This window comes from Plectropomus leopardus, chromosome 10 (assembly GCF_026936395.1).
Source record: "Plectropomus leopardus strain MGB_pleo_1.0 chromosome 10, ASM2693639v1, whole genome shotgun sequence".
NCBI classification, from domain to species: Eukaryota; Metazoa; Chordata; class Actinopteri; order Perciformes; family Serranidae; genus Plectropomus; species Plectropomus leopardus.
Window position 1 is genome coordinate 27,958,453 of NC_142185.1, and position 26,209 is coordinate 27,984,661.

The following is a 26,209-nucleotide window of genomic DNA, read 5'->3' on the forward strand; positions in this document are numbered from 1 at the left end:
CGGAGCGCATGGGAGGACGGGATTAGAAAAAGAATGTCAGACAGTATCCAAATGAAACAAATCTCACACAGAGATCCCGTGGAGTAAAAACGAAGCTCAGCAGCAGCTGCTGGAGTGTGCTCAATGAAAGGTGACGCTGTTTCTGTCCTGTTTCATTTGTTTGATTTATTAGCTTAATCCTTCACATTCTGTCTTTTTTGTGTCTGTTTCCAGGGCGTTTGGTTTGGCCGGCCGTGCTCTGAGTAACATTCTTCCCACTATTCTTCATCTTAAGACTTTATATCCTCAATGATGTTGAAGTTAAATGCCTACAAAGGAAAGAGAAGTTGACATTTAATTTTGTGTTATGCTGAAATTTGTATGTAAATGGGTGCTTTTCATTATATTTACATGTCTTCTCGGTTTCCTCACTGGCATCTCTTCCTCACCGTGTAGTTTCTATGTGCACTGACGTGAGGAAGAGACACTAGGATAGACAAGCTGAAGCTGCTAAATGAAAAATCCTCACTTCCACCGCACTAATCTTTAGGTCCCATGTCCACCAAGTGTTTTTTCCCAGTTGAGAAAATCAGGCGCTCTTTAGGAAATGTCCAGCTAGGAGCGCTTGAGAGTAGTCTTTTTTTTTTTTAAGCTGAGATGCTTTGGTTTTATGTGGCTGCTATGGTTTTTTTTCTTAAATTTATTTCTTTATTTTTCACTATTTTATTTATTTATTCGTTTTACTTTTTTATTGCTGTAAAGTTATTAATGATCCTCTGGTTGGGAAATGGGAGGTTGGGTAGGACCTTGTTTCAGATGTACCATGTTCAATTTGTATTTGTTTTTCTGTAATATATTTAGAAAATAAAAAAAAGACCTTGATCACCACAAAAATAAAAAAGTCAGTGCAAGAGGGGAAGGCTGAGGCACATTGGGAGAGAGGACAAACTCGCCAGTCAGTGCAGGCTCATGAGAGGAAACATACAATAATATATATACAGTGAACTAACATATTTCTCCTACATTGTTTGTTCAGCACTTGTAACATGTCAGATGTGACGTTTGGCCTTCACGGTATGTGTCGCTCCTCCACTGTTACTGAACGGCTGGTTAAAAAGTGACGAGTGCAGCGTTTTTACCCAAAGTTGAACATTTTTCAACTCCTGGCACAGAATAGATGCTCTGCACCTCATCACGCTGCTTACAGTAGTAGCATAGCATAAATATATGGTGCTCTCACTGCAAAAAATTTTAAAAATATGTACTGTCCCTGTTCCCTAAGGGAAAAATGCTTTGGTGGACATGTCCCCTGGGCGATGTCATTTACTGTACCACATGTGTAAGTGCAGCATTTATAAATTACTCAAGTATGAGGAAGCATGAGGAAGCATATTGAAAAGCACCTTATTTATCAGAAATTCCCTCACATGATCACATCTGAGGCGGGGAGGACACCCCCCAAAGTGTGATCACCTCACCCAAACCAGAGACGATCACATACTTTTTCCTTTTTACCTTCAGTATGTAATGCAGCTGCCCTTACACAGTTTTTACTATTGCATGGAGGATCTACTAATAGTGGCGGTATGAAACTAAGTTCATTTACTCAAGTACTGTACCTGAGTTTAAATTTGAAGTACTTGTACTTCACTTTTATTTTTATGCTACATTATACTTTTATTCCACTACATTTTGGAGGGAAATATTGTACTTTGTACTTCACTACATTCATCTGACAGCTTAAGTTACTTTACAAATCTATTTTTTAAAAATATTTCTTTAAAAAATATAAATATTTCAAATAATTAAAAAAATAATAATAAGTTGGGTTTTTTTTAGGTGGGGGGTTATTTTCAATTCTGTCTATAATATAGTTTTTTTTTCTTTTTTAAATCAATTTTAATTTTTGTTTTTTTTAGATTTGAAGTTTTTTATGTTTTTTTTATATATAATTTAGTTTTTTGTATGTTTTTTTCCCAAAGAATATGGGTATTATTTTATTATTTTTTAATCTGATGCTTTTTGGGTGTGTTCTTTTTTTTGTGAAGATTTTTCCGCTTTGAATACTTTTACTTTTCACAGTTTAAGTACATTCTCCTGATTATACTTACCTACTTTTACTTTTTTTTTAATGCAGGACTTTAACTTGTAACAGAGCATTTTCACAAGGGGGTATAAGTACTTTTACTTAAGTGAAGGATCATTTGTCGCTTCACACAGGATTGTGGGTCAGAATAGCCAGAGAAGTATTCTGGCATGCATACTGCAAAATTAGACTGGATTTTGCATTTTGAACCTTGGACTCCTGCATCTTCTATGGGTCTGTCAAACACACTCAGTCTTCACACCAGCTGTTAGATTTAAAATTTAACATTATTAAATTATAAATAGGAGAAAAATTAATTAAGTTGTTCGAATGTGTATATCTATAACGTAAATACTAAAGGTGTTAAATGAATCATTTTTATATATATAAGGCTCACACGTGGTTCTCTGTATTTTACACAGGCACATGTGGCAGCACACTTGACCCTTGACCTCAGAAGTTTCCAAAGCTGCATAACAACTGACCTTCTTTCTTTTTCCCAGCCAGGTGGGTGATGTGTGCAAGCTGTCCACAGAGTCGTCCCAGCGCCGCTGCCGGACACCTGATGGCAAGATCTGCAGCGGGAGGGGCAGGTGTGACTGCGGCATCTGCATCTGCACGGCCACGGATCCGGGGAAGTTCTACGGCCCACGCTGCGAGTGCCACGACTGGGTTTGCGCAACACACAGTGGGAAAACTTGCAACGGTGCGTACATTAAAATGATATATGTACTGACACATAAGACAAGCACATGCTTTGGTGTTATAGAGAGGAATCAAATATGTCATAATACAGTTTTATTGGTGTCTGATAAAAAAGTCTGACTGTCTAAGTGTCATGTGAGGTGGTGCACGGGCTTGGCTCCACATATTTTACTGCTTGGGTATGGTTGTTAGTGATGGGTCAGTAAGTGATGCAGCAGAACTCACTGTGGGCTTACATCTTGGCAAATGGACTCTCCAGCTGATGTTTAGCATCTGTTTCAGCCAGGTGCAAGGAAGAATAGAGAGCTTGAAGGTGTAGTTCAAAAACCTCAATCACAATCAGATTCTTTTTTTTTTTTTGGCTTTTAACATTTTCATTTTATCACATCAAATGCAGAAAACATCTATTTCTCAGACTTGGAGTGGTTTTAGAGCATTTCTGTCTAACCTGTGTTTCTTTCTTTATTGCCAAGTCAGAGGGGCGCAGTATTGTGTCTTTGAGAGCCTGCATCACCTTGGCAGCACTTCAAAGGGATTCATCAGTAATAGACAGCTGGTTGGTTCAAGTATGTTAGCTTTTGTTGGGAGGCACAGCTTTGAACTTAGCCTGTAGCCTGAAATCTTACAAGTTCTCAGAAACAACACTTGAGAGTGTGTCCAAACTAAAGGATAAGTTGCCCTGTGAGATACACTTTCATTTTCAGCACGGTATTCACATTTACAACAAAAGGCTATTTCTATGGGAAGAATTAGAAACTCGGTTAGTAGTTTAAAAAACATACTGAGCAAGATGGACAACGTTAGATACACAAAAATACTATCAAAAGGGTTAAATGCAATTCATACACTCAGCTCCTCATTAAAGCTCACAAAGGTTACAATGATCCGTTTCTGTTGAAACTAGTTTAGGTTGAATTTATGATCATGGTCATATTTTATGGTCATTTTTAGAGGCAACAGTTAATGGTGCTCTTTTTCTGAAGCTGCTATAATCAATATTTTTTTTTTATTAGCAATAAATCAAACGACTACCTGTAATGTGAAAGGGATAGCTCATGGCGACAAACTCGCAGAAAATTATCACCAGACCATGGAGTGCCCGCTGATCATTTTCTAATTCATACTGAAAATAAATCAATTCAAATGGGATTTTATTTTTTTGTAATTTCAATGTAAACACAGTGCCACAGTGCATGAAAAAAAAAAACAACAACATAACTTCTCGGGGTTGTACGACAGTAATCATGACAGTTTACAGTAAGCTACAAATTATAAAACAGGGCTGCTACACACCCATCTCCTCTGGTGTTAAATAATGGCCAGAATTTTTTGTCACAGTGAAGATGACTTTTGGATATAAAATGTCACAATTTCTTCATTTCATTAAATCAGACATTTGTGTAAAATTCTATCATAATTAGCATATGAGTTCAATTAACAATTTATCCTTCAGTCCAAGTAGATGTTAGTGTTATCTCATCCCAGAAGGTAGTTAAGGCAGTTCAGCCCCAAATGTCCTCAAATCCTGCAAACGCCCCTGCATACACCTGACTTGTGCTGCACTGTTAAGACCGAATTTGCCTCTTGGCAAGGATGTGTGAGAATAAAAAAATGTTAAAAAACAGGCATTTCATTTCTGATAAATACATTTGATGCTGTTCATTAAGTGGCCCTCTGCCTCCTATCATTGTGCAAAAGTTGCTCTGGGCAAAATAAGTTCAGTATCCCTGGTCTACAACTTAGCGTAGTTTGTTGTGTTGTGACCAAAAATTAGTAGATGTAGGTTTAAACCCATTTTAGAGAGGTGTTAAATCCACTGTGAGGTCCTTTTGGAGGCTATTGAAACTGGCCATTATTACTCTTGTGTACATAATAAACTGGCTTCTGGCAATGACTGTTTGCAACCTGTTACCAAGACTTAAGTTTTGATAGAGGCATGCCCCACTATATTGATGTAAGGTAAAGAAACCCTCATCTTTTTGTTCTGTGTCCTCTGTTGTCACTGGGCTATGAGTGTCAGGGTTTAATGGAGATATGTGTGCACCCCGACCAGGTATAATGGAGATATGTGCACAAGTGTGTGTGTGCGTGCACGTGAGGGGCCGAGTGATTTATTTGGGTAGACAAGTTGGCTGCTGTGAGGAGCTCATTATGGTTCAGCAGTCTGGAGCGAGAAGGCCCTGCCTCAGCCTGATAATGGGGTTTCACTCACTGGTACACAGACTGCAAATGGAACCCAGATGCATCAGAAGAGGGATGGGTTTTCACGCCCAGACACACACACACACACACACGCACACACACACACAAAGAATACGACTCATTCTCTTAGTATTTTGCACACACAAGTATGCACAACCAGCCATATACTCACACAGTCATATGCCCATGTGCATATAGAGCCCAGTAATTACATTCAAAGCATATTGAGAAGAATATAGACATCCCCAACTCCCTCCCCCTAGCTGCTCAATGGCCCATGCAGCATGCGTGGTCTGCTGTCTGAGATCGGCAGCCAATTTCTCTCCCTGCGGCTCCCTTATCTCGGCCTCTCACAACTGCCCACTGATAAGATCCAATAGATTTTTCTCCTTAGGGATAAACTGTGTGTTTTTCCTTTCCAAAAACATTAGCTTCACTGGCATTGAGATGTTCTTTTGCCTTGGAAGGCATTCATCAGGCACACTCGGGCTAATTCAGATCTTCTCAATCAGAGCAACAACTCGAGCTTGATGAAGAAGCTGGGGACGCTTTAAATTTAGCTCTGATAGCAGTGTTTGTCAAATACCGGTATGCGCTGAACGTTTAAAGACATAGTTCTGATTTTTTGAAGTGGGGTTGTATGGGGTACTTATCCACTGACAGTATATCACATACAGTGGATGTCAGTGGGCACGCTCCTACTTTGAAGAAGCGGGCTGGAGTCTGATAATGGAAGCTAAGCAATGTACTGCTGTGGATGGGGCGGCAGCAAAATGTGTTTTAGCCACCTTAAAAAGGTCTATATCACTTTAAGTGTACGCTTTATTTGACATATTTTTTCTGCTTTACCTTAATGTCAGACAGTGGTTGCCAACTGGAAAATGAAGCCACTATATCTTTTCTTCAAAGCCAAACTCCATTGAGAAAAACTGGGATATTACACTGCTGAACACCGGAGCTGCTGGTCTACCGCTGCCTCCATCAGTAACCTTGTTTATGTTGTTGTGTGACTTTGGCATGTAAAACGGTTAGTTTGGACTCACAAAAGTCACGCCAGAGCACAAACTAAGTAACTGATCAAAGCAGCGTGAGACCAGCAGCGCCCGTGTTCAGTGTTCTAAAATCGCTAATTTTGTCAATGGAGTCTGGTGGCTTTGAAAAGACCACAGACTTTTAACTTTAGAACTTTTAGCAAGCAAGCAAAACTTCCTTTATATAGCACATTTTATTCTAAGCTCAAAGTGCTGCACAAAGTGCAAGGTACAAGTAGCAAGCACAATGCATCTGTCAACTGACTATAAAAGCAAATCAAATCAATAAAAAAAAACAAAACAAGATGTGAGTGAGAACTAATAAAAAATTGCTAAAATTAAATAAAAATAATACAAAAAGTAGACCAATAAAAGAAGAGAATACATCTGAATTAAAATCAATGAAAAAAAACTGATCAAAAAGAAAGTAAACTAATAAACCAGTAAAAATACAAACGTGTAAGTTAAAACCAATAAAATAAAATAAAATGATCAAACCAAACTACTGAAATGCATGGCTGACAAGAAATGTCTTCAGCTTATCTGAAGGTGGGTTCCTGCCGCCCCCGTCCACAGCGGTGCACAGCTAAGCTGCATCTCCAGCCTGCTTCTCTAAACTAGGCCTGACCAACATCTGCTGCTTGTAATATACTATCTTTGGATGAGTATTCAATACAAACCCATTTCAAAAAATCCAAACTATCCCTTTAATGTTATTTACTGTTTACTAAAGAAAGCTTAAATGAAGGATCTTTTTTTGTGTGTGTGTGTGTGTGAGGCTACATAGTCAATATTACTGCCCCCACAGAGCAACGATGCCCTCAGTCTGGAACAACATCCTGTTCCTTTCTGCAAAGTCTGCAATGGTCTTTCCTTTTGTTGTGTTGGTTTCCCTTTGTCTGCTGTCAATAGATGTCCAAGTCTAGTGAACTGGAAGCTCTACATTTATATACTATGCATGAATACAGATAAATATGGTAAACTGCCTGGGGTGGTCTTGCGCAATGCATCCTGGAATGGATGCATTATAGAAGCATATGGCAGCAGTTCATATACTGAACTGTCTTTGTCCTCTTTGGGAATGATTAGAGTTGAATGAATAGGTGTCCTTGTCATTTTATTCTGAGAACATTTCTTACATATGAATTACAATAATTTTCACAGTATAATAAATGCAGGCATGCTCCCAGTGTAAGATTTTTTTTTGTCCCATTGTGTGATGCTGTAGATTTTTTTATAATATGGCCAGAAGAAATGTCAGCACTATTGCACATAAATTTGTGCTGGGGAATGTTGCATGCTAAGACTGAAATGAAATCAATCCCATCACAGTAAAATGGAACTTATTTAGTGAAGTAACACTGGAGCCTCAGTTTAAGAGCAGGTGGTGGTGATTTTCACAGATGCTGTCACTCACATGTTTTCCCTCCCTCTGATGCATCCCATATTGTAGCGGAGCAATGGGATGATGACCAGGATTAACATCTGTCCTCCAACTGCAACATTTTCACTCTGCTGTTTGTTTTTTGACTTTTTAAATCTTTTTAAAAACAATCTAAAAAATGTTTTTAAAAAAAAGCAACAGGGTTGTTTTTTGAGCATTACTAGGTATGATAAAAGTATAAGGATAGGATAGGACAGGATTGGATTCACTTTATGAATTTATGAATGGTGAACTGGTCTGCCACCATAAACAAAACAAAAACAACACATGCAGCATGTAAACAAAAACACAGACAATGCACGACATTAGATCACCAAGCAGAGGCATTGAACAGTTGTTGTTGTTGTTGTTGTTGTTGTTGTTGTTGTTGTTGTTGTTGTTGTTGTTGTTGTTGTTGTTGTTGTTGTTGCCATTGCAACAACAACAACAAAAAAACCAACAGCAACTACAGAGCCAGTAAACACCAACCAGGTCGATAGTGAAAGGGGAGAGGTGTCATACAAAGTACAAAATTACTACAGTAATGTAGTAAACAGTAAGCAAACAATAGTAACAAAAGTCATACCTGCATACACTGAATAAATAAATTGTAAATATCAGCTGCAGAGATGTTCGCCTTTTCTCAAATAAAATGGAACTAGTTGGTAAGCGCCAAAAAAAAAAAAATACATTTGAAAAACTTGAAAGCAATGTCTCTTTTCAGAAATTATGACCCGTTTACTCAACATAATCCACAGACCGTGGTGATACAGTTGGCAAAGACATAAAACCGCTGACAACAAGAAGAAGGAAGCATGCATCTACTGCCAGCTCACCTAGCAAGACTGAGCTCGCAAACATGACAGCTCTGCTGAGGAGGATGCCATTGATCTTCTCACTCTGTCGTGAGCACGAGCTACCACGAGAAGATGCACACTTCCCTCTGTCTGTGATACCAACATGCTCTCATCCCAAGTCATCACATATCGCGCTTTGCAGTGGACTTCCTCATCATATCATGCTCTAGGTATCCTTCTGCATCTGCTGTTGATGTCCTGGGATGGTGCGACTGTGATGTCGACAAATGCACATGGTCTGATGATGCTGCTGCACATGGTTACGTTTACACAGCAAAAGCACATGGCAACCAACGCTAGGATGTCAACAAATGCACATACTGCTACAGATAGTTAGGATTAGGCAAAAGAGACACATGATTCAGTGTAGAAAACAACATCACATTCAGACGGGAAGGGAACACCAGACTCCCGCATAAAAGTCCAGGGGTTGTTGGACCCACCCACTGCCCCTAACGCCTGCCCTATAGGGATCGTCAAGCAACCTGATACTGTCTTGTTATATATCATAGAGACGCAACTGGTTCCATCCGGCCATGTTCAACAACTGACACATCATCTGTGTATCATGCTATTCAGACATTGGGGGGAGTTTAGTAACACCGCAAACTGTTCTGTCTGGCCACGTTGTCAGCTGACACTGTCCAGCAGCATATCATGTCAGATAGGTGGCTTTTGGCGTCTAGATCTTGCGCCGAAAGCACCGCAAAAGCAGGGATATATAACGACTTTAGAATGAGAACGGGCTGGTGATGCAATTTTTTTGGTGGTTAGAGCACCACAAAACAAGTGCCATCTAGTTCCATTACATTGGAGAGAAGGCAGACATCTCTATGGTTGATAGCACTAAATGTAAGAGGAAAAGTATGTATTTTTAATTTGGGGGTGAACCGTCCCTTAAAGCTTTTGAGGATAATAATGTAATAACTCCCTTGTTTTCATAAATGAGGGTCAACGTGGCAATGTTTCCACTCTCTCTTTCACAGCCTTCCCTCTTTTTTTCCCTCATTGATGAGCCACGTGAAATCTCTCTCACTCACTCACTCTGTCTGCGTCTGTGCTGAACTGAGCAAAGTGTTTTCTTCTGCTGTGTGTTCAGACAGGCTGGGCTTCTCTGCAATTTATGGTCTTTTTCCATTCTCAGAGACACAGAGGGTGTCCCAGGGCGCTGCAGGCTACCATTGTCCCAACGAAAAAAGAAACACTGTATAATCAACTTGTTAGTAATTACTGTTACAAATCAAGTAGCATTAGACCATAATACTGTATCGAGAATGAACCCTTAGTGAGCAATTGTCACTTAGTTCAATCTTCATTGGAACATAATGACTCATTATTTGAATTGGTCTTTATCAAAAAGTCAGAGTTGATACAGCAACACTTACTGTAATAGCACACAAAACGTTTGATCAAATTCAGGTCAATAGTTCTTTCTGCATCTCCAGTAACAGCTACAATCCCCTCAACAACTGATGTGGATTGAGGCAGAAAGCCAAGCATGTCTGCAATCCAGGACAATCTGTAACTTTTTGATTCTGGCAGACATCATCATACATGTGTCCCTCTCATCCTCTCAAAGGAGCAGTGGGAATGGGGAGGTTTGAGCTTGAGATCAGAAAACCCTTCCCTCCTTGAAGGATGGTTGTTTTGAGGATCTGTAAGAACCATAGACTATATATTGAGGAAAACAGCCACTGGGACGTCACCCATTGGTTTTGTTTTAAAGCCTAAAGTTTGGCATTTTGACCAATGCTGTCTTGGATTTTTGGAACCACATTTGGAGAGGAAGGAGAAAATGCTAGCTGCAAGCTTGTTTTAACCAATCCAAATTAGTGCCCCACGAATGACGCTATGTATTTAATGTAAAGTTATGTACTCAGCTTTAAGTTACGGAGCTTAAGTTTATGTTACAGAAAAGAAACATGGTGAGAATGTACCTTAAAATGACTAAAAGTTCACATGGTTGCAAACACCGGTTTCTTAGAAAAAAATCCTGCATTTTGCCTCTCACCACGTAGGACCTCTTCCTTCTTTATTTTTTACTTTCGTCAATGCATTGGTCAAGAGATGGCAGGCTTCGTGAAAACATGGATTATCTGCAGTTATACCAGTATTATACTGACTCATGATTACAAAGGATATGTGTAAATTCTGGTGTATTACTTCTTATATGAAAATGGAAAAAACAGTGCAGAAGAACAGCCTGCTAGGTTCACATGGTGCATTTACAATTATTCTTAACTGTAATACTAATGCTAATGCCGATTTTGCTAACAAAAGCAGGTTTAAAACCAATTAAACAAATTGTCCTTCCAGAAAAGCTTAATACCAGCTTCTTAGATGGTGTTTAGGTACAGCCAAACACAGAACATGACTTTTTTAGGCAACCAAAATGTCACAATTAACTTTCATGAACTGAAAATACAGTGAGGTTAATACTGTTAAGCAGTCTGGGGTTGTGCCTCTGGCATGATGATATTACCCAACCAAAGCTGTTGTCATGCTGGCGACGGACAGCCCCCATCTGTCACTCAAAATGGCTTTGCCCTTAATTATGCATAGAGTTAAGGCTAAATAGAGTGCTGCTGGAATGAGTCCTAAAACCTGGAAATGAGTGAGCATTTTACCATTCCTGGATACCTTGTCTCAAAGTCAAAGAGGTGTTTTGAATGGATTTTTGATTAGATGCCTGCAATAAGGTCTGTGGTTAACACAAGTTGAATAGACTGGGAGGTTTTGTTCTACAAAATAAAATATGTTATTGAATTCTGAAGCTTTTATGCGTCTTTAAAAAGGCTGTTGCTAACAAATGGATAATGACACAAGAGGACGTCATCATCACAATACAGCCTTGTTGTGGTCACAACAATAAGTAATGTGACCATGGTATAGTTTGTTGTACGTAAGCTTTTTACTGTGTTATACTTCAAATCTCACAAAAGTACTGTTATCCAAAATCTGCAGTAATCCAAAATTCTATGGAAAATCCCGCTGGCTTTTTTTTTTTTTTAAACGAACCAGGACAAGAAAAATACAAAAAAATAAAAATTTGCTGCACTCTATAACTAAATTAATTAGTTATAGATTAATTAAATGGGTGACTTATATAAAAATTCACACCCTATATATATATATATATATATTTGCACCAGGCCCTAAATATGTGGAGCCAGCCTCAAGTGGCCATTTGTGGAAATGCAGTTTTTGGCACTTGTGTGTTGGCTTCATTTCTCAGCCCTGGAGGCTGTTGCTCAGTAAGAACGCATTTTAGTCTCTCCAGCTCTTTCTCTCTTTCCCCGGCTGTGGGTTTTTCAGAACCTCTGCTCTTTTTCTGGCTCAGTCCCCCAGCCTCTGAGCCCCCTGCCAGAGCCAGAGAAGATCCCACCCAAGGGGGGGTTTATGTCAGCGGCACATAAGAAGTCAGTTTGTTCAGTGCTGCTCCAAATCAAACTCCTCCAGATGCACTTCCCATCAGCATTACATAAGCTTAAGATGTTGCTTCCAATATGGACACATCACAGACAGATGATATAAACTAATCATGGGAGAACAACTCACTAATGGCAGTCTGTCCAAAGTGACTAAAAGGTTTAATTTTTTTACTTCCCAAAGAGAGAGAGAGAAAAAAATGGAAAGAGGGACACATAGTGAAATGCAGTCCTTGAGCCATTACAGCCCATTAAATTGTTCATCTCTGCTTTTTTTTTTTTTTTGCTAGTACATATTTTGATGCGCTCTCACTTAGATATTCTGAGCTTCGCTGGGCAGTTTGCCTGTGTGGTGAGTCACCTAATGATACCAGTGTGGGCTGCAAGGAGAAAAAGCCACTCAAGTCTGTCCAAGTCCACTCGTAAAAGGCAACTCTGATTGGGACCCATTACAGCACCAAAAGACTTCTTGCTTTTGGAACAAGTGCTTCTATATTGCTGTTATGAAAAGGTATGATGAAGTCACCAAAGCTGACAACTGAATGTTGAGAACTGTAAAAACCAGAAGGATGAAAAGCAGAAGTTAGTCGCTGTGAGGGCAGCGCACGCAGAGAATGAGTTATTACCTGAGACAGGTGTCTCCTAGATCTTTTCCACTGAACACGAGCTGACCTGCTGCCTTTTCTGGCTCTGCAGCCCACAGGGAGAGGAAAGCAAGGAGGTATAATTACTCTCTGAAATGAGTATATCATGATATGGAGAACATGGTCTAAACAAAGTAAGTGGGGAAATGTCATTTGGAGACTATCAAAATCAAGTGCAAATAATAAATGAGCACAGAGACAGTCATGGGCAGTTTTTAAATTTGCAATATATAATGTATGTCTTGCATTGTGTTGCTTATAATTGAAACTCCCCTGAATTCTCAGAATAGCCCCAAGATTGCTTCAAATGTAAGTGACGAAGGTGTTTTCTGCTCACGTAGCGGAAATTGGTTTTGGTACATGTATTTAACCCTTTGAAATCTGAGCAAAATGGCTTGCTTTCTTTCAAAAATATGGGAGGAAGGCAGAGGGCATCTTAACAAAAAAGGACACAAACATTTGCAGCACATCCAGGTTTCAAAAGGTTAACCAATTTTCACTCAAGATTGCTGAATTATTATGTTCCACACAGACCTATTTCCTTGTTTATCTCCCTCTCAATTTTATACTTTGTTAGTCATGTTAACTCCTTAACCTGAAATTAGCTTGGTGCATGAGTCACCATCCTCTCCTCTTGAGCAGTTAATCATGGTAGCGCCACATCACCTGTTATTACTGCCACTGATGCTGCCACAGATGCACCATCTCTGCCCGACCCCCATTGGATGTATCCGGGCACTGGTCGGAGCCTGATTGGCTGGGCGCCTGTGTCCGTCGGTGGTGTGTAGGAAGGACCCCGACACCCCCAAGCCACAGAGAATTAGTGCTCCGGAAGCACCAGGAAAGATAAACTGTTGACAGACAGGCACCTTCCCACACACATAAACTTTCGCCCAGCAGACAAAGAGGGTCCATTTTATATGTCAGAGTGATTGTCAAGCGCAGATTAATGGGGGCTAGTGGGTGGCAGTGACTTTGTAATATTCGGCTGAATTAAGTTGGAGAGACTTTAATTCAGTTTTACAGCTATTGTGTGGTAGTTTCCATCTGCAAAACTCAATGATAAATCCAAAAAGAAATGTCCTCTCTTATTCAGATTAGCTCCATGAGTCTGTGCTGAGTGTATTGAAGAATTAAATAATAACCACAAAGCAATAAAAATAGTAGCAAATATACAATGGCTGTGGTCTACAGTATCTTTTTTTAAGTGACAATGATTCAAGAATCAGTGAGTAACTTTGGTTTGGGTATGTATACACTGTAATAAATTTTAAGTCTGTTAAAGTTAGAAACTGAAGTTCACCTGCTGCCTTTAAAAATGAGAGTAACAGAGTGATAGTAGTCCAAACATCTTCAATGGGCAGTGATGGAAATTGACAGCCAGGTGGACCATGGATGTATTATTGGATGATAATACTGAATGCCAATATTGCACCTATTCAGTCCAAAGAGGACTGCTCAGCTGGTGTATACATCAAAATGTTTCTAGCTTCCTGTCCGGGTTGGAATGGTTCCCGAATGGCCCATGGACTTTTGATGACAATCAGATTTGTAAATCGCTTTTTTTCATCTTGAAAAAAAGTTTTACAAATAAAGCTGCCATGGTTCAAAAATCATAATGGAACGAGTCATAATTGACCTTGTATGCAGTTCTGTTCAAGTTGTCTTGTCAACAGTTTTACAAACATCTCTTTTATAACAGAAAATCTGTAAGCAAGGCTGTGTGATGTATCTTGGGTCCAGGTCCATTTTTGTGCAATGCAATGACATGCTGCCATAAATTTGGTCCATTTCCATCCATGTAGCACTCGCACATAGTTTGAAATTACAGTAGTCAGCACCAAGTTTGAAAGGAAGGCTGGATAAGTAACAGATATTAGAAAAGAAGTAACACTGACATTTTCACTGACCTCCGTACTGCTTTCTGCTGTTTACTCACCCTGTTTTCTGGCATGTTCACAACACTGAAAATGACCCTCATAAAATAATAAATAAACAAAACTGAAAGGCAAACAAATTTTTAGCCAATATCTCTACGCACAAATTTTGACTGCAAAGGGGTATTTGACTTTTATTGGACTGTAGCACTGATGGTTAAAATACTTTGATATGGCAAAACGTTGACAGTCTCAAGATAATATGATTATTCCAAACCTATATGTGGCAACTTTGCAATAACATGGAAATGTTGAATATCTGTTCTGTTTTTTGTTTTCAGAAACTGCCAACAGAAAGTACAGTCTACCCAAAGCTTCTGTTTTTTACAGTTTGAATAACAATTTCAGAAAAGTGTGAACATTTTTTTAAAGAAATTTTTTCAGCCTCCAAATTTCATTGTCTATGTGGTGCAGTTTTCTTTCAAGTGCACTTTCCATTTTACTCTTTTCCTTGAATCTGCTCCTAAGTGTCCCCTGAGACATACTGATAATGAGAAGAGACAGGGGACTTGCCTGTTAATGACTGATGGATAGCCCTTGAAAAGGACACCACGTTTACATGATGAACGAGTCAGGAGAATGATTGAGTGTGACATACAAGGTCCCTTGCTGCTAAATGCACTGGGAGCAACATTTATAATAACTTGTCAAAAGCCTTCATTTGCATCATATGATTCCTCCTGTTTTTCATATTTCTCACTGCGGCCATCAGAATGATGAGAAATATTGACGCTAAACCTCCTGTGCAAATCCTGCGAACACTCAACAAGGCAAAAGCTCATACTAAGTGATCGAAGGGACAGCCAGTATATCATCCTGAATTGTTTTAACAAAAAAAGCAAACTACTGGCAGCTGTAGTTGCCAGCATTCTACTGTTATTTTACAGTGTCAATACTGAAAATTGCGTCAATATTATACTACTGTTAAATTTATTGTTGTTCTACAATAGAACGTGACAGTCTATGGGTTACTGTGTACAATTGGCTCCAACAGGCATCAAGATTTACTGTTTTTTTTGTTTGTTTGTTTGTTTGTTTTGAAGCTGTACATTACTGTTTGAATTTGGTAGTATATTTTTACAGCAATTTCATTAAAACAGCTTTTCCCATGAAATTACAGTATTATACAGTAGAATGTGAGGTTTACAGTGCATTACAAAGCAGAAAGATTTAAAGTGTTTTATGGCATTTTTCACTCTTTCTGTAAGAAAGAGCCATAGTTGCCATAGTTTTACAGCAATTTGTTACAGTGTTTACATTAATGCACCTCAAGGGGAATGTATAGTTCACATCCATTTAAAGCAAGTCATTTGTGAGCACAATCAGTCTTTACAATAATCAAAATGTCACGGGAGTCAAATTAATCCTATAAAACCAATTCCTGTACTCTCCTGGTGGTTCAATGCTGTTCTATCCATTTACGATAACACTTGTGTGTCCTTGGTTTAGAGTCATTTGAAGCTCTGGCAGTGGGCATCCTTTTCAGCATTGATAAACAGCATGTGGCGTGTTGTGTTTCCCTTCAGACCGTGGCTACTGTGACTGTGGGACGTGTGAGTGTGATGAAGGCTGGTTCGGAGAAGCCTGCCAGTTCCAGGAGGAGTGTAACCTCCCCAACAAGAAGAGCAAAGAGCTTTGCAAAAACCCACAGGGGGTGGTATGCTCCAACAGAGGTACTGCAGCCACAAGCATGCACACGCACATGCACACACACACACACACACACCGAACACACACACACAGCACACAAAATACACATACAACAACAAGGCTACATAAAGTGACATTTTTTGTGATTTGCCCTTTGTATCACTTTCCTATAATACAGTTGTTAAAAAAGTTTTAAAATTGTACAGGTAATGGTGCTTCTTAATGCTCTGTAGCGTTGTAATGAGCCATTAATAAAGAAAAGCTCTAGGTTGCCCTTTTGACAAATCCACTGACTTTAATAACTGCAGATCTGACTGACTGAAATCAGAAAAGAAGAAATATGTCCTCTTGCCATTTTGCCTTGCTATATTTGTGGGGTTTTTTAGTGCTGTGTTCGTGAATTTTGTAGCTTCCTCTTAGATGTGTGCTCTTTTTACCAGATCACTACCTTTGTATTAAGTCCCAACCTCACTTACAAGCTGTGCCCAGAAATGTTCAAAATATAGCAAAATAAAATAAATAAGTAAATGAATGGATACAAGATCTGTGCAGGTAAATACACTGCAACACATTTCTAGTAGGTCATAAGTGATTATTTTTAGGGTTTACTTTTGCATGGGTTTGTACATACAGGTTTTCTTTTGTTTTTTGGGAAAATCCTGCACAGTATACCAAATAATTATTAACTACAATAAACTTACAACGTATAAATCCCTTTACAGTGAATTCCTTTCAGTTATGGAAGATATTTCTTTGCTCTCAAACACAATATAAACAAAGTTTCTCACTAACACAGCTACGTTTATACATCTATGCATGAATGAGCGTCACTGGGAGGACTGACATCTTGAATTATCAATACTGTAAGTATTGATAATTCAAGCCTCCTGCCCAAGCCTCCAGCTAAATGAAGGATAAACGTGTATTTGTGTGTCTGCATGTCAGCATGTGTGTGTGTGTGTGTGTGTGTGTGTGTCTGTGAAAGGATGTACAGTACGGTATGTGGCCTGTTTGAGTGTTTATAAATGCAAATTTATTCACAGCATGATGTTTAGTCTTCCGTCCCTATAGCGCTGCATTTGAAAGGCCCCAACACACACACATGCATAAACACACCGTCATCGCCTTTAGCAGTCAGACACCAGTCTAGACCTGCTGCCACATGATGCACAGACGGCGCCTCCCATGCACATCTGCAAACCAGCTGGGTTCTTGGTCTTAAAGTGCACGGCATCAAAACATGCACACATTTTCCAACCCACTGCAGAGCACATACCGTAAACACACACACACACACACACACACACACACACACACACACACACACACACACACAGAGTCACAGACTTGACCTTTTCCACCAAAAGAGCTTAAATTGTGTTTAAAGCCAGTATCTTTCACAGGGACCTGCCACTGTGGTAGCTGCATGTGTGACAATAAGGACAACAAGGGTCTGGTGACGGGACGGTTCTGTGAGTGTGACGACAGCGAGTGTCTGGACGAGGACACCGGAGAGGTGTGTGGAGGTATGCCCCACAGTTCCTATGCCCCCCCTTCACTCTTTCCCCCCATAGAAGAAAAGGCACTTTAGTTTGGTGCTATATGGTTATTTGAGGACTGTCTATTGTTGTCACTCTGTTTGACATAAGAAAATACATTAGCCTCATGTGTTCATGAAGGTTAATTGAAGTTTAAACTAGATTACTGTATATGACGGTGTTATGCTCACCCTGTCCCCTTCAGGTTGATCCAGTGACAATGTTAATTAGGGATTTTTAAATTCCATTTGAAAGACAAATAATGGCTTATCAGGCCTATGTCAGAAATGCAGGTACCTTAATTTGTCTAGCAAGTCTCAGATATTGTCAATTAAAAGCAGTGAAAACAAATTCTGAAATGTTAAATGTGTGATTTAAAAAAAATTTGATTCAAGAAAATTCACCGGTTTTTGATTTGGGCTGGCAAAATTACAACATTGTGAGCTTTTGTAGTAATGGTATACAGTCCTTAAAAAAATACTTCACTCAAAAAAGACCATTTATATATTAATTACTTGTGTCGCGCTGAATTCCTAAAGAAAACTTTGTTTTTCTCGCATGCCTCCAGTGACCGAAGAATCCAATAACAGAGACAGAGTTTAACAACAGCAAAAATACACGAAAAAACATACATTTTCACACTCTACAACAACTTTTGCAGTATATTCCAAGTCTCATCCAGACGCACTTCCCTTTTCAACAGGGGGAACTGAACTAAAACAGAAACTTATCTATGTTGTCTTCAAAATCAGAGTCCACAGCCAAAAAGAGTAATTTTACCCCACTGACTACAAGAGCTGCTGGTCCACTGCTACTCTGATGAGTTGGTTTGGTTGTGTTATTGGGCCACTTTGATCTTTTAAATGCTTGTTGCAATGCTTTATACTTTTGCTGTTGGAGAGCACAGACCCCATTTACTTTTATTCTTCATTTTTGTATTCTTCGTTCCCCAGTGGCATGCAAGAAAAACAAAGTTTTCTTTGAAATTTCAGTGAAAGTAGATATGTGTTTAACTGTCAGTCTATAACACTGAAGGAGGTGAACTCATCAGTTGTTGCATGTGCATTCTGCTTCCAGGCCATGGCCAGTGTTACTGTGGAAACTGTTACTGTGCTGCTGGTTGGCATGGAGACAAATGTGAATTCCAGTGTGACATCAGCCCATGGGAAAGCAAGCGGAGATGCACCTCTCCAGATGGCAAAATCTGCAGCAACAGAGGTCTGTTAACCGCTTCAAGGCCGGTACTGAATACAGTATATAGTGCAAGTAGTTTAAATTACATCAGAGCAAAATGTAGTATCTGGAAAAACACATTTTTTAAACTGCAATTATGCAGATCTTTGTTATAATGGATTTACAAAGCAATAAAAATACTAGAGTGATAAGTATTGCCAGGAAGTCCTGCTATATGTTAATTGTCAGTACAGCTTCCAACCCAATTAGAATCCACCTCATAATGGTGACAACTGCAATTGAATTGTGTTGCTAGGACACAGAAAACAAACAGTCTAAATGGGGTCAGGTTCATTTCCTGTCTGTTATCTAAGGCCATTAAGATGAGGACAAGACTATGTCTGTGTCCGAGTCCCTCACTACTCCCCACTCACTATATAGGGAGTTCTGTAGAGGACTATATAGCAATGGCAACATGAAAACACGTTTTTAGGCACTTCTCGGATCATTTTGTCTGTGCCGTTAATTAATGTCATTGCTGTCGCCCAGTTGAATCCTTCACTGGGTTTCTTCAAGCTCTTCTTCACCAAGCTAGCATGAAGCTTACATTGTAACTAGCTGCACTCCCTGAAGAAATATTATCTAATTTTAGGGAAAGTGCAAAGGCCATTTCTGAGAGGAGCAGACAGAAGGGTCTACCATATATATTTGAAGGATTTATCCAGGACGTCAAACTCACTCAAAAGCAAAAACATGTTAAAAAGATAAAATTAGAAGCTAAAGCCTAACATGCAGCTCGCAATGTGAAAGTGAACCACCACATCTTCTGTGTAGCACTAGAGAAAACTGATTGCGGATTTATTTTCTCACTGGGGAGCTACAACTATAACAAACTTTAATACGTCATTGAAACTGAAAAAACAAAACGTTGGAATCATGCTGCTCTCTCGCCTTTTGCGCATTTTTGCATTAGTCTGTTAAACCTTTGAAACCTGGATCAACATCAGTTTTCTTGTGCGGCATTAAGGAACCTCTCACATTTGAAACCTGAGCAAATTTGTTTGATTTCTTTCCAACACTTGTGAAACCGGCAACGATCAACTCGGCAAGAGATAAAATGACCTGGAATTAGTTAAACATTAGTTTGTTAAAATAAGAGAAAATTATTTTGGGGGAAATATCCAGAAAAATAACATTTTTAATGTACAATTATTAAAGTTATATATTTAATTTTTTTTAAAAAGATAATTTCCTTTTTATTTTAAATCCAATTTTAAAGCTATTTTCTAGTAATTTTTTTTGGGATTTCTTGCTAATTTGGGGTAATCTGTCATTACGTTGCTCTTTGGGTAACTTTTTCTGAAACTGAAGAAGAAATCAAGCCAATTTGCTCGTTGAGTGCAATGCATGATGGGATATAGTGCTTTGTTAAAGACGAACGCTAGTGTACTACTTTTCGCGATATATTGTGGAATACTCTGATGCCTCTGTATAGGGTATAATATTTCCAACTATACAATTGGACAGCACTACAAAATGGTGAAGTCACTATATAGTGAGTAGTGAACGATTCTGGACACAGCCGATCTCAGGAGCGGTGAAACGCTCGGGAGAAGAAATGAACTGAGCTGATACTCACTAAAGATTTAAAAAACTGTTTTGATCTGTCATGGTTTCAAACATGTGTGACAAGAGAATCTCAGGTGTGGGTGTCATTTTCTGACTGCTACAGATGAAAAGAATCAACTTTGACATCACGAAAGAGATGGAGACAGAAAAAACAAAGGCAGGAGAAAAACGGGGAAAACGAAAGCAGAGAATAAAACGGTTTAAGAAATCCTCATGTAAATTCCTCTGAAAGTCATCAGAGCATGGCGGACAGGGGGAGTCAGAGAAATAGCTTTACCAACCAAGCTCAAGTGATCCTGCGGGATTTCAGTAAAGCTTTCTAAAATTAATTACAGTGGACTGGCTGAGGGCTGGCTAAGTGGTAGGGCTAAATGGTAGGCTACATGGACAGAGCCCCATGATTTATGGTTAAGTGCACAGCTGACACAGCATGAACAACCATCGACTGTGTTCACGGTGTAGTAGCTCATTGTACTCCTCTTTAGTATAGAAAAGGGCAGCTGAAGGCTTTACAATCCCAAGAATTACCAGATAAAAGGAAAAAGGAAATATGACTGCAATTAAAAAGGAGTCCATCTCAGATCAAATTAACCTATGCACATATTCTTCTGCTGGCTCTATTAGCTTGAGAGCTTTTTCCAATTCTTTCAAAAGTACCTGTTATCAATCGAATTCTTTATCGATTTCGTCATTGATTCCTTTTTGACACATTGTGTGACTGTGGAAAAATATGTCAGTTTTATAGCTTTGATTTATCTTCCTTACTCTCCTCGGCAAAAGCCGATCTTGTAACCAATCCAAAATAAGGCCCTGGGAGCAACGGCCAATATTTCGGGAGAACTGACGTAGCTGATCATTTCGGCTGATCTTTATCAGCTTGTTGTCATTCCCAAGTCCTCTAAAAACCTACATTTTGTCACGCCCAGTCAGTCGGTGTGTGATATCGTTAAAGGGTGCCCAGCATCTTCATGAGTGGCACCAGGCTTCCAACTAACTCCAGTGTATACCCATCTGAGGCTGTACTGGACGCTGAGAGCATTTAACGTAGTATAAAAATGACTTTGTGCATCACATAAAGACGCCAAAGGGTGCCCTGTGTGTCGTTATCAGATGCTTCGGGGTCAGTTTGTGATGACATGCGAATGAGAACAACTATGCAGATATCTACACATGAAGGCAGATGCATTTTTTTAAAAAAGTTAATAAAAACTAAATTTTCTTCAGAGTATAGCCAATGGGTTCTGAGATAGTGTTCTGGACAATGTGTTCCACTTCTCCACGCGACTCTTTACCTGCCGTTCAAAATTGATTGGTCAGTATTTATCAACGGAAACCTTGACACTTAAGATACTAAATCTTGTCCCGTTGCCTACAGGTTCTGCAAATATATGCAAATATTTGTTTAAGAAAAGCTAAACTATTTCATCGAAAAGAACAAACATGACAACAAAATTTGATTTGACAATCGCTAAAAGAATTACTAAAATAATTGTACTGGAGCTTATAAACCTGGCTGACATTATTTAAAATTTGCGAAAGATATAATGTATAATGTTTGGGGAATGTTTTCATCTTTGGTTATTCCCGTCTAGGCAAAAAAAAGAGTGTTTTTTTCTGGTTGCATTTACTTGCACCGTACTGTCATTTTAGTCTTTTGTATATTTGCATTCTTGGTATCTGCACTCTTCCAACTTTGTACTGCAACTGCTGCACACAATTGACCTCAGGATAAATAAATTATCTCAATTTTTTCTCGATATATCTGATGCACTTGTCAAAATGCAACATGCATATACTGTGCAAAACACCATCTCTGACATGCACTGCCAACAAATGTTAAAGCTTATTTTCAGTAGTGTTACATTTGCTCAAATACAATAAAAACTCTATTTTAACCCCTCCAGCTGAGTAAAATATGCCAACATATTCCAGCATCTTCCCCCATTCAAGTGCAACACATAAGAAGTCAGACAATTTGGCTCTGATTATAATGGGAACAATTCTCAATTCCCATCCCTATATGGCATGTCACCATTTTGCTCTGAATTAATCCTCCTTTAAAGCATTGTGAAGATAATTCCTGGTGATTATATGAGACGGATCAAGGAAGATGATTACATAAGAGCGTTGATTTGATTTCATCAGTCTGTATAGATGTAGAGATGCAAAGTGTTTTGCAGAGGATATTACATATCTTTCTCTCCTTAACTTTGCTCAACAGTCACCTTTATCTTCTGCTCTGCTGAAATGAATGAGTGAACGATTTGACTGACGGTACATAACTCTGTTTCATCCCAACAAACTGACAACCCCCTCCATCTGTTGGGTTCACCTAACCTCCTCAGTTGGGCTAATAATACGCTAACTGGCATGCTGTCAAAATGATAACAGCCACATAGTGCTGGAGGCTAAATACGTGCGTCTATACATGATTTCTTGATCAAAACAATTTGACTCGGAGATAATATGGTAATATGGTTGCACGAGGCACACAGACAGGAATGATTCTCCTTTTGTGTGGAGAGAGAGAGAGGTCGCCTTTTAGCTGGGATTTAGTCAAAAACAGCCTGAGTATACAGAACATGAATGTATTCCCTGATTTTATAGAGCGTTTATAGAACATTTCTGAACAGTAACTAGCACAGGTGGCGTAATCTGCTCCAGTGAAGCCAGTATAGGACATTTGCGGAAGACATAAAAGTGCACGGCTCTATAAATCCGGGGCTCCTGGGTTATGACGGTGGTGAGGGAGACTGAACCTCGGGCCAAGGGCCAGACACGCGCCAGCCCTAGCCCACAGGCTTGCCAGCTGGCCTGCCTCCCCTGGGGTTCCCCATACTCTGTCACTGCTGATAAGAGAAAATGGGATTTCCACTGGCTGCCGCTCAGCTGATGCCCCGGCTAAGATGTAAAACAAATGAGAAGGAGACAGACAGATACGTAGATAAAGGAAGGAAAAACGAGACAGAAGGAGAAGTTGTATTTATCCTGTTGGCTGCAGGCTGAAGTCGAAAACTACATCCTCCCACCCTCATCTGTGTGAGAAGCTCTGTACGACTGAAAAAAACTAATAATACAATGTGAATAAGTGTGTATATCTTTGCTCTTAGGGACCTGTGTGTGTGGGGAGTGCAACTGTTACGATGTAGATCCCTCCGGTGACTGGGGAGACATTCACGGAGACACGTGCGAGTGCGATGAGAGGAACTGTCATGCAACCTACGACCGATACACGGATGACTTCTGCTCAGGTCAGCACGCTGATTTTGGATTCACATACCTGAATGCAATACATTTACAGAAACCCTGAGACCTCGTAAAAAATATTTAAAGTGGTTCAAGATCTGGGGAATTATACTTTTTTACGCTCTTGCAGAGAGTAAGATCAGAAGATTGATTTTAATGTCCATGCGCTTAATATGTAGCAAGGGCCAGCAGCAGGTTAGCTTAGTTCAGCATAGAGACCAAAATAGGTGGAAACCAAGCCCCCAGGAGGTGCCCCAGGCTCTGAAGCAAACTTTACACACTGGCCAAAAGTGGAATTACACTCAAGGTCCATCACATGATGCCCACAGGCCCAGAAAGACCTTTTCCTATTGACTTGTCAAAATCCCAGTGAAACAAGTCATTATCTAAATGTATCCACCCGGTTCGATAACATTCAGAAAGTCTGAGCACCATAGCTACCATGTCATTCAGATGCTTTCAGATTTTCCTATTTAATCAAATTTGTGGATGTATAAAGAGAAAGCTTTTGGGAAATTTTAATGTTTCCATTAATATGTGATGACGCAGCAAATATGCAAATGAGTATATGATGTCATCTGTTGACTTTAAGCAACTTTTGGAACAAGTGCTGGCTACTTTTGTTGGAAAATAGTTGGTAACACTTACTGGCTGCTGACTCTGTATTAGCCTACATACTAAACTGCTGTCTGAATGCGAGAATGATATCAATCTTCTTACCTAACTCTACATTAAAGTAAATAGGCATATTTCCCAAAATGTTAAAGTCTTGCTGAATGAGAGAACTGGTTTATACAATGTACAACTGCTGTTGTTCATGTCAGTACCATTTATTGGTCTTCACCTCTGAATAACTGCAGTTCTTTGCATATTAACAACAGCTCTCCATCTGCTTCTAATACTCTGGTGCAAGTTCGAAGCCATAAAAGAGAACTTTCTATATAACTTAACAATAAACTAGGGAGGGTGGGAATGACCTTTTCTACTGAATTAATGAACAAAATATGATGGATGCTACCACTGTGCCTACTACTAACATATGCACCAGAAAAACTATCTTAGCATCCGAGCATATGCACAGTTAACAGTTATGTGGTGCACAGGCCTACTGTACCTTCAGACAGACCAGAAACCAGACAGTCAAAGCTTACTGTTATGAACACTAAATCCCCTCTTATCTTCTCACCTCTAGCAAGTGCTGCCCCGTTCTTTTTTTTTTTGTCGTTTTTTAGCTTCCTCTCTGCCCTCTTTTCTGCACCATAACAGGGTACCTGTGGAGTCTTAAAAGCTTTTAAAAGCCTTGAATTTAATATTCTAAAATTTAAGGCATTAAAACGTCTTAAAATCTTCAACAGAGTCTTAAATTTTGTTTACAAATGTCTTTAATTTTATCTTATTTTATAATGTTTAATGTTGTAAGAGTATAGACACATGCCTCATAAAGCTACATAAATCACATATGAAGGTGAGTATTACTAGCATATCTTATTGAATTCAATTATTTGGTAAATAATTATTTGTAGGGCTTAAAAATCTACACCGATTTTGCATTGCATCCTTCAGACGTTTGCCAGCATGGCCTTGAAGTTGGAATTAATTTCATTCAAGGTAGTATTAAAAAGGTCTCAAAAATTCTTAAATTCAACTTTGAGAAACCCGGGGGGTACCCTGATAACCTCTCCACCATGCTCTGTTTCTTCCTCACGCCGTGCTCTTTTACTCCCTTCAGTTCACTTATTAAAATTTTCCTTGTACAAAAGCCTCCACTTTGTTTCACCCCCGTGCTCCCTCCACCTCTCCCTCTCTCCTCTCGGCAGGTCACGGCCAGTGTAATTGTGGCAGGTGCGACTGCAAGGAGGGCTGGGCTGGGAAGAAGTGCGAGCATCCCCTGTCCTGCTCCCTGTCTCTTGAGAGCAGTTTGAGGAAATGTCGAGGAACGTCCAATTTGCCCTGCTTCGGACGAGGTACCTGGTCTTTCGATCAGCTCCTGTTGCCATGGTTACTACAAAAGGCCTGTCCTCACCTCTTGGTGTAAAATAGGCCATTTCCAGTGTTTCTCATATCTTAATCCATCCTTAAGAGAGCTGTAAAGACACCAGGGTGCCCAGCAATCAAATTTGATAGCATCTTAAAACAAGCCCTAAAACGAAATGCATCCAGTCAGTGCATTTACTGTGTTGCATATTGTATACATGAATACATTTGTAGTTTGTATTACTGCTTGTAAATGTGTTAGTCCTTTCTATGCATTTGCTCTGTTATGTGCACTCATACATGTGTATTTGTGCGTGTGTGAGATTAAGGTGCACTGTTTGCCTGCAGCAATGTAAGCCACATAGCTGAAACAGCTCTCTCAATAGAGCAAGCCGTGGGTCGATGTGTCTAGATTTATTACACTGCACTGTATGCTTCATTAGTGGCCCTTCTGGACAGAGGAAGCTTGTTTTCTCTGAGCCTCCAATTGTTTGGCCTAATACTAATATTAGATCACATATTGAGGCAACACTGGAAGCCCGTGCTTACAAAAACAAAAGTCCAGCATGTGCTTTCCTTGTAGTCCCAGTCATGCACCCTTGAGCCTGTTGATTGATGATAGTGAGGTGAAAGTAGGGGAAAAGATACACTAAGAACAGTAGTGTATATTTTGGCCTAGAAAGCCAATATGCTATAGAGGCTATTTA

At 39.5% G+C, this 26,209-nt stretch overlaps 1 protein-coding gene across 1 annotated transcript in view; it reads left to right on the forward strand.

The window, feature by feature from the left end:
- Window positions 1–26,209, forward strand: part of itgbl1 (integrin, beta-like 1) — a 66,601-nt gene that overhangs the window by 7,085 nt on the left and 33,307 nt on the right. The window contains exons 2-7 of the mRNA XM_042495170.2: window positions 2,569–2,771; window positions 15,819–15,965; window positions 17,346–17,468; window positions 18,558–18,698; window positions 23,393–23,533; window positions 25,346–25,492. Of these exons, the coding sequence (XP_042351104.1) occupies window positions 2,569–2,771; window positions 15,819–15,965; window positions 17,346–17,468; window positions 18,558–18,698; window positions 23,393–23,533; window positions 25,346–25,492 (902 nt within the window). The remainder of the gene's footprint in view (window positions 1–2,568; window positions 2,772–15,818; window positions 15,966–17,345; window positions 17,469–18,557; window positions 18,699–23,392; window positions 23,534–25,345; window positions 25,493–26,209) is intronic.